General features: G+C 43.7%; 1 protein-coding gene across 1 annotated transcript in view; it reads right to left on the reverse strand.

Annotated features, from left to right (window-relative positions):
- SVOPL (SVOP like) overlaps positions 1-13123 on the reverse strand; it is a 54732-nt gene that overhangs the window by 26046 nt on the left and 15563 nt on the right. The window contains exons 7-8 of the mRNA XM_076006640.1: positions 10318-10443; positions 7313-7441 (exon numbers count right to left, since the gene is read on the reverse strand). Of these exons, the coding sequence (XP_075862755.1) occupies positions 7313-7441; positions 10318-10443 (255 nt within the window). The remainder of the gene's footprint in view (positions 1-7312; positions 7442-10317; positions 10444-13123) is intronic.

The following is a 13123-nucleotide window of genomic DNA, read 5'->3' on the forward strand; positions in this document are numbered from 1 at the left end:
AACAAGATTATTATGGGAACATGGCAGGGTGAGACCACTCAGCTCCCATGAGTGCAACTCACTCAAACCATAATTGTTTTTAAACACATTCATCTCTGCTGCTCAGTCGTTTGGCTTTTTTTTTTTTTTTTATCATCATTGGCAAGTACTAGAACTCATTGAGCTTAAGATCCTAACCCCCTCAACTCTTCCTCTCCTCACCAGCGCAGGCCTGGAGGTGGGAGGGTAGGAAGGTACATAAAGGTAACCATAATACTAATGGGAGAGTCTTCTAAAAATTAGCATTAAAATAAAAAATCTTATATTAAAAAAGAGTATGAGGCTTATGTAAGAAAACAATAGCATACAATGGAGAAGGAGGTAGAAGACTGCAGGTTGAAGGTTGAGAAGGGGAGGAGGGAAGAAAGAAAAAGGGGGAGAAGGATGAGAGAAGATAGAGAATGGAGGATGTTGAAGTAAAGGGAGGAGGGAGAGCACGGGAGAGGTTAGGTAGGAGAGGAAAGGTAGAGGAAGGAAGTAGGACACAGAGGGAGGAAGGAGGAGGAAGAATATGGAGGATGGAGGGGAAGAAGAATAGAAGGGGGGGAGGAGGGAGGGAGAGAGAACGCCTTGCTGACCACAGTGCTCTTCCGTCCTGGAGTTGCCACTCCTGGGTCGGATTCACAAAGCACCCACCGAAACCGGCTGGACTTGGTCACTCATGATCATATGGCTGTTCACGGTTTTGAGCTAATTATATCCGTAGAGATTTTCTTTTTGCAACCGTGTTTGTTTTTTATACTATTGACAATCAAAATTTCATAGCCACTTGAAGATTATGTTCTAGTCTCTATAAAGCATAATAGCTTAATTTAATCGTAGTTGCCTAGCAACTCATTCGTCTTCCCCACCCCCATGCTTGCACTGTAAGATGCAGTAGTCAGCATCTTGGTAGGAAGTAGCTGATGCTGTCACAGTAGCTTCCTGAACTCTGAACCCACGAGAGCTTATTTCTAAAATTCAGAAAATAAACCAGAATACTGGAATCATCCTTAATCCTTTGGAAGAAAGCTCAGGGTTCCTGTTCCACAATTAGGTTTCAAGATATGCTTAATAATTAGGGGAAAGACTCCACAAAGCAAACTGAGAATACCTTACCAAAACACAATTTTGAGTATGGGGAAGGTTTGGGGCATTTAATCCTCATGATTTTTGCATTAGTATTGAGCACACGCTACCTCACACTTAAAATGCAGGCCAGGTGGCAGTGGGATTAAAGGTTTTTATCACCAGGGATGTCCTGGGAAACCAATCAGGAACACCCAGAGTAGCCACCTCTTGCCTGCACGTAGGACACTCTGATGTCACTTGTCCTACTCTGGCAGCACGATCCCAGAGAGAATGGTTTCATGGAGGGTGTCAGGATGCCGCTGCTGCTCTGACCATCCCAGACACAGCGAGAGCAGGGTGCAGGACAGGCGTCCCACGGCCGTGCCAGCCCTGGTAATATGGAGAAAGCTGCCAGTGTCCCTGCTTTGTACTCATTCCCCGCCTTGGTGGTGATGCCTTCTCACCCTGCCGGATGTCCAGTATCCTTGTATTCTGTCCTCTTCCCTCCTCCTATCAAAATTTGCACCAAGCTATGAATCTACACACTCACTTGCTCAAATAGCTGATTGACAAAGATTATGGAAGGCTTTGAATGCCAGGATGAGGATTCTCTGGGCTTCATCTAGTAGTGGGCAGGGGGGAAGGGGGAATGACTGATGATTCCCGAGCAAACTGGGTGGTATGTGATGATTGAAGAATATTTGTCTAGCCGGGCATGGTGGCTCACGCCTGTAATCCCAGCACTTTGGGAGGCTAAGGCAAGAGGATCATTTGAGCCCACGAGTTGGAGACCAACCTGAGCAACATAGAGAGACCCCATCTCTACAAAAAATAAGAAAAATTAGCTGGGTATGGTGGAGTGCACCTGTAGTCCCAGCTACTTGGGAGGCTGAGGTGGGAGGATCATCTTAGCCCCGCAGTTTGGGGTTGCAGTGAGTCTGCAACTCTAACCTGGGTGACAGAACAAGACCCTGTCTCAAAACAAAACAAAAAACCACCAGAATATTCATCTGACAGTCTTGTGCTGAGTACAATCACAAGGGCACAAGGCAAGGAAGTGGCTGTGTGAAAGGAGGAGATTGGACATAAAACATATAAAAGACGCGAAAGCACCGTGGGACCTGGCAGCTCACAGGACATGGTGGCTGGGATGGGCTGGAGTGAGCCAAAGGGGTCCCCACAGAGTGAGACAAGCATTCAATAAGAGCTGGTTGGGGACTCAGAGTGAAATAAGCCAGGCACAAATATCACCAATTCCACTTACATGCGATATCAAGAATAGGCAAATTCACAGAGACAGAAAGTAGAGAAAGAGCGGAGGGTACCAAGGGCTGGGGGAGTCATTGCCTCATGGGCACAGAGTTTCTGTTTGGAAGGTTGAAAAATTCTAGAAGTAGACAGTAGTGATGGTTACACACATCTTGAATGCATTTAATGCCTCTGAATCGTACACTTAAACATGGTTAAAATGGTCAATTTTATGTTATGTGTGTTTTGCCACAATAGAATGAAAGAAACGACTAGAAAGAAGGAAACAAAGCTGGCTGGGGGAGGAAAATGAGTTCTGTTTTAAACATGGTGAGTTTGTAGTGTATGCGCTTGTCAGTTTTAAGAATAAACATCCTAGACTGGGCCCGGTGGCTCATGCCTGTAATCCTAGCACTCTGAGAGGCCGAAGCAGGTGGATTTCTTGAGGTCAGGAGTTTGAAACCAGCCTGAGCAAGAGCAAGATTCCTATCTCTACTATAAATAGAAATAAATTAATTGGCCAACTAATATATATAGAAAAAAAATAGTTGGGAATGGTGGTGCATGCTTGTAGTCCCAGCTACTTGGGAGGCTGAGGCAGGAGGATCGCTTGAGCCCAGGAGTTTGAGGTTGCTGTGAGCTAGGCTGATGCCACAGTGCTCTAGCCTGGGCAACAGAGTGAGGCTCTGTCTAAAAAAAAAAAAAAAGAATAAACATCCTAAAGATGTGGGGCGCGGTGTTAACGCCATTGCCAGATGGCCCCGACTTCCTGGTCACACCCATACCACAAGACTGATAAACAGGGTGAACCGCGCATGTGTAGGGGCTTTTTCCTGTCTCTCAGCAAGTATGCTAATGAGGGCTCTTGCGTGAGCCAATCAGATTCTGCCTAATGTACTTAGTGCCTATATAAGCCCGCTCCGAGAGCTCCTCGGGGTCTTCCGCTTTAGTCATCTTCAGATTCCCCAATAAAGCGCTGTCAGAAGAACTCCGGTTGCCGCGTCTTCCTTGCTGGCGAGGCGGGCGCGACACTAAACCCCATCCAGTGGGGGATGTAGGCAGAGGCCTGGTCTGAACACTTGGAGGTGGTTAAGTCCTGTAGTTAGATTGTATCTCCTACGTTCCCAGATGTGCCCAAGTCTTACATTAAAGATGTTTCTTGCTTTTTCCCCAGAGAAATGGCTTCTTCAACCAGTTCGCAAGGAATCCTATTAGAATAGGTGGCATTTAGCAATCAAGAAATTGGCACATACTGTTGATAACAGGGCTATGAAGTTATAAAACTATTTCAGAGAACAACTATGAAAATAAATGAGCCACACAGCACAGATAATAAAAGGGATGAGCAAGATAGAACGTATATTAATTTTTAAAGTTCTATTTATAAAATAATTTTTTTAAATGAAGTGGGACAGGAATAAATTTTACAAGACATATGTGGAACTTATATAAGTAGCTATAAAAGCTGTTGAGAAACAAAGACTTGACTAAATGGCGAAATATTCGTAGCAGAACAGGAATACTCAATATTATAAAGCTGTTGATTCTCTCTATATCAGCCTATAACATCAACAAAACCCCAATTAAAATCTCATGGGCTGTTTTTGATGGGACAATGTGAGCAGATCTTGATAAAGTGACTCCAGAATTGTTCCAGAAAAATAGGACTGAGAAAATAGCTTGGGAAATACTGAAAAGGATGTTTGACCAGGAGAATTTACTTTATCAGATATGAAAAATGCATTACAAAATACTGTAATTAAAACAGTCATATCAGACCAACAATAGACCTGTCTATCCTTTCCCCAACAATTTGAAATGTTCTCTTTATCATATAATAAATCCTCACATATGGGGTAAAGGTAATATATATAACTTAAACATTTGTAGCCCCATAATATGCTGGAATAATAAAAAAATAACAACACACATGGACTCATTACTATTTTAAGATTATCTGTAATAAATCAACTGTTTTTCAACACTTTGGGACCTCATTTCTAATAAATTCATGTATTTATAGAAAAAATAAAATAAATCCCCACATATATTTGAATCTACAAATCATTAGAATAGAATATTCAAAAATATATTCAAATTTTTTAAAAATTGGCATAACTGGTTTGCTATTTGAATATGACAAAGCTAGATCTGTACCATGTTTCCTATGCCCAATTAAACTCAGATAGATCCAACATTTAAAGATTAAGAATAAAACCAAACTAACTCAATAGAAAGGAGAGGGATATAAGAAATCACTGGTGATAAAGACTAAGTTTAGAAACCAACAAAAAAGACAGTACTGAAAATGTTAACAAATCTAAATACTAGCTTTAAAATAATGATTAATTTAGGGACACTTACAAATGAAGTGAAACAAATATTAGTCAAAAAAGATTTGGAATTGAAGTTCCATGTTGTTCATGAACGAAAAAAAAGAAAAAAGTAAAATTTTAAAATACAAAAACAACAAATTAAAAAAAAAAGATTTGGAAGATCATAATCGGAAAGATCATATTTAAGGTACTTGTATTGTCCAAAAGACAGATAAAGGTACCAAATCATATTAGATATTATGTGTGTTTTCAATATTTAAGGGCTACCTCCATAATAAAAGACATAAAATGCATAAATTCCAACCCAATTAAAAGGAAATATAGGGGAGGGAAAAGCAAAATCAATCTAATACAAGTTAGAAAAGGGAAAAAGGAAAGACCTGGTTAAGAAGAAATACAAAGTAAGTGACAGAAGTCAAAATATGCCAATAATCACAATACATGTAAATGGATCAAACTCATTCAAAAGCACAGAATATCAGATTGAGTGAGGAAAAAACAGTTATAGATTTATAAAAATATATTTAAATCTAAGCAATACACAATGGTTAAAAATAAAGGGCTGATTGGGAATGATAGTAAGAGGAGTGAAAATAAATATTTTTAAAAAAAGGGCTGGGAAAAAATGTACAAGGAAAATACTAACCAAAGCTACTTTCAATATATTAACATGAAAGAAAATAGAATCTAAGGCTCAAAATCACATAAGGATAAAGTTCCAAGTAATAAGAACAATATATGAACAAAATAAGTCTACTATATACTAGGATGCAATGACAAGAGAGCCTCAAAAAATATTAAACTGCTAGGCCTATAAAGAGAAATGGACAAAGTCATCATCTTATTGAAAAACTGTTAGTTCAAGAGGCAAAATCTAGAAGTGTCATACAGCACAATTAGCAATATATATATATACTCAATGGGAACACATTTTTATTGAACATTCATGGAACATTAACAAAGATCACTATGTAGAGCACAAAGGAAAGCCTCAATAAGTTCCACATAATTGATAACATCCTCTGACCAAAATACAATTAAATTAGAAACAAATAAAAAAGATAGCTAACATAACTCAATGGTTAAAGAGAACCAAATAAATTACAAAATAGAAGGAAAAATAAAATTATAGCAATACTTGACAAATGTAGCTAAATTATTAAAAATCAAAAGTATTGAAATAAAGTACTGAGCTCAATATACTAGAAAAAATATTAAAGAAAACAGAAGGAAAAAGAATAGATATTAGATAACCAAAAATATCAATAAAGAGAATTTACCAAAGAAAAAGCTTATTCTTTGAAGTCTAATAAAAAAATAGACAAACATCTAGTAAGTTAGACCCCAAAAAAGGAGACAGGGCACAAATAAACAGTATTAAAAATAAAAAGGGCAAATACTTGCACTAGAGTTTTAAAACTTATAAGAACATTGGGAAAAATTTTATACCAAGAAATTTGAAAATCTACATGAATCAATTTTCTTTAAAATGAATATATATCAAAAATTTATTCAATCAAAAGTATTAAACAAAAGTAGACTATAACCTATAAATAAATTGAATCATAGTTTTTAAAAAACCTCCTCTGCCCAGGATGTGGAGAAATTAGACCCCTTGTACATTGTTGGTGGGAATGTAAAATGGTACAGCTGCTGTGGAAAATGATACAGTGATGCCTCAAAAATTAGACAAAGAATTATCTAAGAATTATATCCAGCAATTCCATGTCTGGGTATATACCCAAAAGAATTGAAAGCAGGGTCTGTAAGAGATATCTGGTCACCTGTGTTCATAGGAGCATTATTCACAACAGCTAAACAGTGTAAGCAACCCAAGTAACCATGGACAGATGAACACATAAGCAAAACATGGTATATACACACAGTGGATTATTATTCACCCTAAAAAAGGAGAAAATTCTGACATATGCTACAACATGGATGAACCATAAGGACAATATGCTAAGTGAAATTAACCAGCCACAAAAAGGCAAATACTGCATGATCCCACTTACAGGAGGTGGCTACTGTAGTCAGTTTTATGGAGACAAAAAATAGAATGGTAGTTTCTAGAGGTTGGGGAAGGAGGGATCAGAGTTTTGTTTAATGATATAGAATTTCAGTTTTATAAGAAGAGCTCTGGAGGTGGATGGTGGTTATGGCTGTGCAACAATGTAAATGTACTCAGTATCACCAAACTGTATGCTGAAAATTATTAAGGTGGTAAATTGTAGGTATATTTCACCACGATAAAAATAGCTTTATTTATTTTTTTTAAAAAACCCTCTGCTCAACAGTGTGTAGCTCTCCTCTAACCAGCCTCCCCCAAAATAGATATCAGATCAAACTGATTCATAGGCAAATTTTTACCAAACATTCAAGGAGATTAATTCCTATATCAACGATCTCAGAGATGTGAGAAAATTTGTTTAATGAGGTTTATACAAATAAGACAAGGCCAGTACAAGAAAATAAAATTAAACAACAATCTCTCACCTAGAAGCAATGATGCCAAATCATGTGACTAGCTCTGCAAGGTAGGTGTATTGTTCCCACTTCATTGATGAGAGAAATGAAGACGAGTCCCTTACCAAGGTCCCACGGCTCAGGGTGGGGCTGGCCGGGGCGCGAGCACTCACCAGGACGGGCTCCACCAGTGTCCCCTCCGGCATGGCCGCGCGGTTCATCCTGGCGATGCTCTCCAGAGTGGCCAGGGCAGCCCGAGTGTTCCCGGTGGAGACGTTGAACCGAGCAGACTCAGGAATAAACTGGGCACGGATTACAAAGACGTCAGAGAGGCGACTGCTGTAGGGCCGGGGGTATGGCTGTCACTGCTCCAGCTACTCTACCGTCCCGAGACAGCAAACATATGAGCCCGCTTAAGGGCGTACAGCATAGCAGGCATTCTGCTGGATTCAAGTTCCATTTGGAACAAAAAAGGTCTTGTTCCCCTTATCGTCGTCCCACCTAGGATGACAATACGCCAACACCAAGCTTTGCACCAGTAGAGCCTACCTCATTGTTAACACAATGAAATCCTTGCATCCAACTGGAAAATACCTGCTGCCCCAGCCCCCCAACCCCAGCCCCTCCCCAGGAAGCCCGGACCTCCTCACCGTGCAACACCCTAAAGGGGTACAATATCAGGGAGCTCTAGCCCCCACGTGGAGGAGGAATCAGTCCTGGCTATGGACACCCTCAACCCTCTGACAGTGGAATATTTCAGAATCACATGCAGAAAACAGTATGAACTTCCGCTAAAGCCCGAGAATCAACTCGGACCTCTCCCTGTCTGTCATGCCTCGTCCAATCGAGGCTGTTGGTTCCTCCTCAGAAAAGCGTCTTCCTGCCCTGCATTCCCATGGCCGGCGGGCAGTTCAGGTCCCCCACTGGGATTATTCCGACACTTGTGACTGATTTTCCAGCTTCTTCCCTATTTCCTCACGCGCAGCCTCCACACAGCTCCCGGCACGCAGTCCCTTCCACAGTGAGAAGTCCCCTTCTTAGATACCTCCACAATACCCTCCCCTTCATCACAGTCCCCTTCTAAATACCTCCAGCGACCCTGGTCTTCCCAGCCTGCCTCCTACCAGCTCCCCTCCCCTCCCAGCCACCCCCCGAAACACGTCCTGCATTTCACGTCTGCATGACCGGCCAGCCCAGATGCCCGTCCCTCTCCGGCCAAAGGCTGTCTGTGCCGCTCCGCAAGGCGCAAATCCAACAGCACCGCCCCACTGGGATGACTCACTCTCACCTCTGAGCATCCACAGAGCTTTAGCTGTTACAGCACCTACCCCAGTTTTGTTAGTACTGTCATGTTTTTGCATTTGTCGCTCGCTCTTGCCGATTGGCTAGGAGCTTCTGGATAGTAAAAACTGTGTCTGAAGCATCTTTTTAACCTTGTAATATAGCATTGGGCCTGGTACATACTCAATGTGAATTAAATGGGAAGACCAAGAGTCAAACTAGTAATCATATAGCTCAATAGCTACCACACATCGAGTACTGACTATGTTCCAGACACTAACTGGAGAGAGTCTGACATGGTGTCTAACTCGATCCTTGCGACAGTCCCATGAGACACGCCCGCTCATTAGGCACAAAGGGGTGGGCTGACTTGTCCAGGACAGTGGAGTCAGGACTCTGCTCCAGAAAGTCCAGCTCCAGAGCCAAGAGGCCATGCTGCCTCCCTAGAGGCAAATCTAGGGCTGTAACCAAAGGATGAAGTTTAAATGTTGGAATTTCATTTAGATTTAAGAAAATAGGTCCATTACATAATTATAGATTTCAGGTTCTAGGCTTGAAAACAACTCACGTAGATCAGATCTTAGGTTGTAGTTGATCCCAAGCACAGAAGAACCCAACAGTGGGACACAGCTGGCTGGGAAGCAATGAGTCTTAGGCTACGTCGAGAGGGGCAGCTGTTCTGCTCACAGGAAGCGACACGCTGGCCAAGCCCCCAGGCCCAGAGCACCTGGGGACCTGGGTGCGATTCTGAGCAACAGTTCACTGCACAGAAGACACCGGCCAACCGGGCTTGCCCAGAAGAAAACGGGCAGGGCTCTGGGACCAAATGTCTTGAAAAGGACTCGGAGGTAATGACCTTGCTTCATTTAGAGAAGGAACGGCTTGGTCAGACACAGAGTCTTAAATGTTTAAAGGGATGCCATGGTGAGAAGAGCGATCTCTGGTTTTCCAGAGGAGTGGTAGCACTTGCAAGTAAATTTCTAAGGAGAAAATCCTGCTCAACCTGAGAAAGACCTTCCTGACAAGTTGGGCTGCCTGGAGACGGATACACTGTAAAATCCATAGAGTGTCCCATGCCTGAAGCTGGGCGTGTTCTGGCAGACACCTGCTGCTACAGCGATGCCTGCATGGGCTGAGGTTCAGAATAAATGACCACCAAGGACACTTAAGATTCTGAAATTCTTCACTCTGGGAGGCCGAGGCAGGCAGATCGCTCAAGGTCAGGAGCAAAACCAGCCTGAGCAAGAGCGAGACCCTGTTTCTACTAAAAATAGAAAGAAATTGATTGGCCAACTAAAAATATGTAGAAAAAATTAGCTGGGCATGGAGGCACATGCCTGTAGTCCCAGCTACTCGGGAGGCTGAGGCAGCAGGATTGCTTGAGCCCAGGAGTTGGAGGTTGCTGTGAGCTAGGCTGATGCCATAGCGCTCTAGCCTGGGCAACAGTGAGACTGTCTCAAAAAAAAAAAAAAAGACTGTGAAATTCTTTGATTCCATAGGGTAGCAACACAAAGGAAACAGAGCCCTGCTCCAGTCAGCCAATCCTGTCTTTGAACAACACGTAGAATTCTACCAGAAACCAAGGAAGATGATGATTCTGCCATGGGGCAGCTTGCAGATGAACGGTGAGCAGAAGCGCAGCCAGCAGGACCGCGGCGGCCTGAGAACATATCAACGGCATCTAGTGTTGAAGGTCAGGGAGGCGTCAGCACCAACAGGGCTGGGACACCAGAGAAAACCCCCAGGAGTAAGGGGCGATGGCACAGGCTGAAGGAGGCAAGGGCTGCAAGCGGGTGGAGACGGACTTTCCAATAAAGCGGTGGACATGAGAAAGGTATCTGTGGGGCAGAAAGGCCACCTGGCCGGCAGGTGGGCAGGACAGGGGGCGCTCACTCACCTTGAAGGCCACGATGAGGATGATGCCCGGAATGGAGGCCACGCGGATGAGCCAGCGCCACCCGATGCTGGGGACGACCACGGAGGCCAGGCCGATGATGAGCAGGGAGCCGGCCAGCCAGAACACCTGGGCAGGGAGGGGAGGTGACAGCCCGCCCACCCAGAGCGCATAGCGTTTGCGCTCCTGGGAGCCGCCTCGCCCGGCGCTGTGCCGGGGTGAAAGGCGAGGTGGAAAAGAGTGTCGACTGAGGAGCACACAGCTAAGACCCCTCCTGGCACCAGCTAATGGTGCTGGACAAGCCTCTTCTCTCTGTCTCGGTTTGCTCTCTGTAAGTAGGAGATGCAGCTGGACACAGTCATGTCACCGAGCTTTAAAAAATCTGGGACCCTATGAAGTCTCAGAAACTGACTTAATTTTTTTATATAAACTGGTCATACATTCACTGGATCATGACTTTGAAAGCACAAAGGAGACAGTTGTGAAATTGTTCTTTTCTAGTCCTCTGCCGTCTGCTTTTTCTCCTCAGAGGAACCAGTATTACCAATTTCTTCTGGATCTTTCCAAAGCTGTTCTAAGCATATACAAGCTAATAAGGATGTTTCAGTTTTCTCTTTCATGAATGGTGCCCACAGTACACATATTGCTCCACATTTTGTTTATACTTGAAATATATATATATATGTGTATATATATATATATAATCATTTTATATCAGCAAATAACACGGAGCCCACCATTGCCCCATTGGTCGGGATTAGAACCACCCTGAGCCTTAGCCGGAGGATCATTCACCCGCCTGAAGGTGGGGAGTAAATGACAACTCCATTCTACTGTACAGAGATGGAGAAAGATAATGGACATTTCATGGACACTAATTAAGGGGTGACTATTTTATAACTAAAGAATTCTATTACAAAAACCCAAATAAGATTATTTAATAAACTGATTAGGGCAGGGTGCAGTGGCTCACACCTGTAATCCCAGCATTTTGGGAGGCTGGGGTGGGAGCATCACTTAAGGCCAGGAATTCAAGACCAGCTATGGCAACATAGCGAGACCCCACCTCTACAGGAAATTTAAAAATTAGCCGGGCATGGTGGTGTGTGCCTGTAGTCCCAGCACTTTGGGAGGCTGAGGTGGGAGGATCACTAGAACCCAGGAGTTGGAGGTTACAGTGAGCTATGATGGTGCCACTGCACTCCAGCCTAATGATTTGGCATACGTTGTGGAGATATATAGGTGACAGGGTTTGCTGATGGACACGCAGATTAAGGGTCCAACAACAGGGCCTGAGTCTGCAGGGCTAGTGATTGAATAGGGAGGAGGGGTAGGGAGGGTCCAGGATGGCAGAGTCTGTGGCTTAGATGACAGAGGACAGTGTTCAGTAGGGAAGATGAAGGGATAAGTTCTGAGCATCATGTATTTGTAAGACATTCAAGTGACCATCAGGTCACTGGCTGCCTGGGTCTGAAATTTAAGCAGGTGCTCTTTGTTGTGGATAAAGATGTGGGGGTCACAGATACCCCCACATAGAGAGCTAAAACCAGGGAGTAGACTAGATAACCCCAGAGAACCTGGAAAGGACTGGAGAGGAAGAGACAACCAGGAAGCGTGTCAAGGTGTGAGAGACGGGGACAAGAGAAATGCCCGTGGGTACGCTTGAGCAGGACTGTGCTCAGCAAGTAACACCAACTGTAAAATCCAAACAGTAAGTGTTAGAAGTGTGTGCCTCCACCTCAAAGATGGAAAGGAGAGAGCTGGGAGGAACAGAGTTAGTATGCAGTGCTTGTGAGGTTTTTATTCTTTTTGTTGCCCAAGTTCAGCAACAACAGTGAAGTATTCTCCTACTCCTTTATTTGTTGCTAATACATAACACTTCAGTGGGAAGGGTCTTTTCTCGAGTCCTGAAAGGTCAGGGCTCTTGGATAATCACAGACGGTATAGGGCACCTATACTGGCATGTCTTCTGGATTCAAAACCTCTAATGGTTGGCCAGCAGGCGCCTGAGGAGGCCCTGGGGGTGCCCCCGTCCTGTCACCTGAATAGATGGTTCAGTGGGAGGTGGCAGTCACAGCATGTTCCCTCAGGCACGAGCCGATTCCAGACTTGCCAATACCAGAGCCTGGCAGGGAGGAAGGGCGCGCTAAGGGGCAGTAGCTGGGACCCACCACGGAAGACTCAGTGGGAGAGAAAGTTCCTCCCAGATGTATTCCTGGGCCTCTGTCATTCCCGTGAAACCAGTCACTGGAGTATTTCCTGGTTACCGTGTTCTAAATGGCACTGTTGGATGGCAGGAAACCTTGGCATTGGACCTCTGGCTTTGAGCATTCCCAGTGCTTGCTGGCCGGTACCAAGTGACGGTCAGTGTGTTAACCAACCAAAGAACGATCAACCAGAAGAAAAAGTATGTATAGGCACACCTCGTTCTATTGTGCTTCACAGACATTGCAAGCTTTAGTTTCCCCACCACGCCATACACACACACACACACACACACACACACACACACACACACTCACTCACTCACTCACTCACTGAAGGTTTGTGGCAACCTCTCATGGAGCAAGTCTATTGGTGCCATTTGTTTTCCCAACAGTATGTGTTCATTTCATATCTCTGTTGTCACGTTTTGGTAATTTTCACAATATTTCAAACTTTTTCATTTTTATATCTGTTGTGATCAGTGATCTTTGATAGCACTATTATAATTGTTTGGGGGCAGTACAAATGGCGCCCACATAAGATGGCAAATTTAAAAACGATAAACGTGTGTGTGTTCCGACTGCTCCACCAACCAGCCACCCCC

The sequence above is a fragment of the Microcebus murinus genome, chromosome 9 (genome assembly GCF_040939455.1).
Source record: "Microcebus murinus isolate Inina chromosome 9, M.murinus_Inina_mat1.0, whole genome shotgun sequence".
Lineage (NCBI taxonomy): Eukaryota > Metazoa > Chordata > Mammalia > Primates > Cheirogaleidae > Microcebus > Microcebus murinus.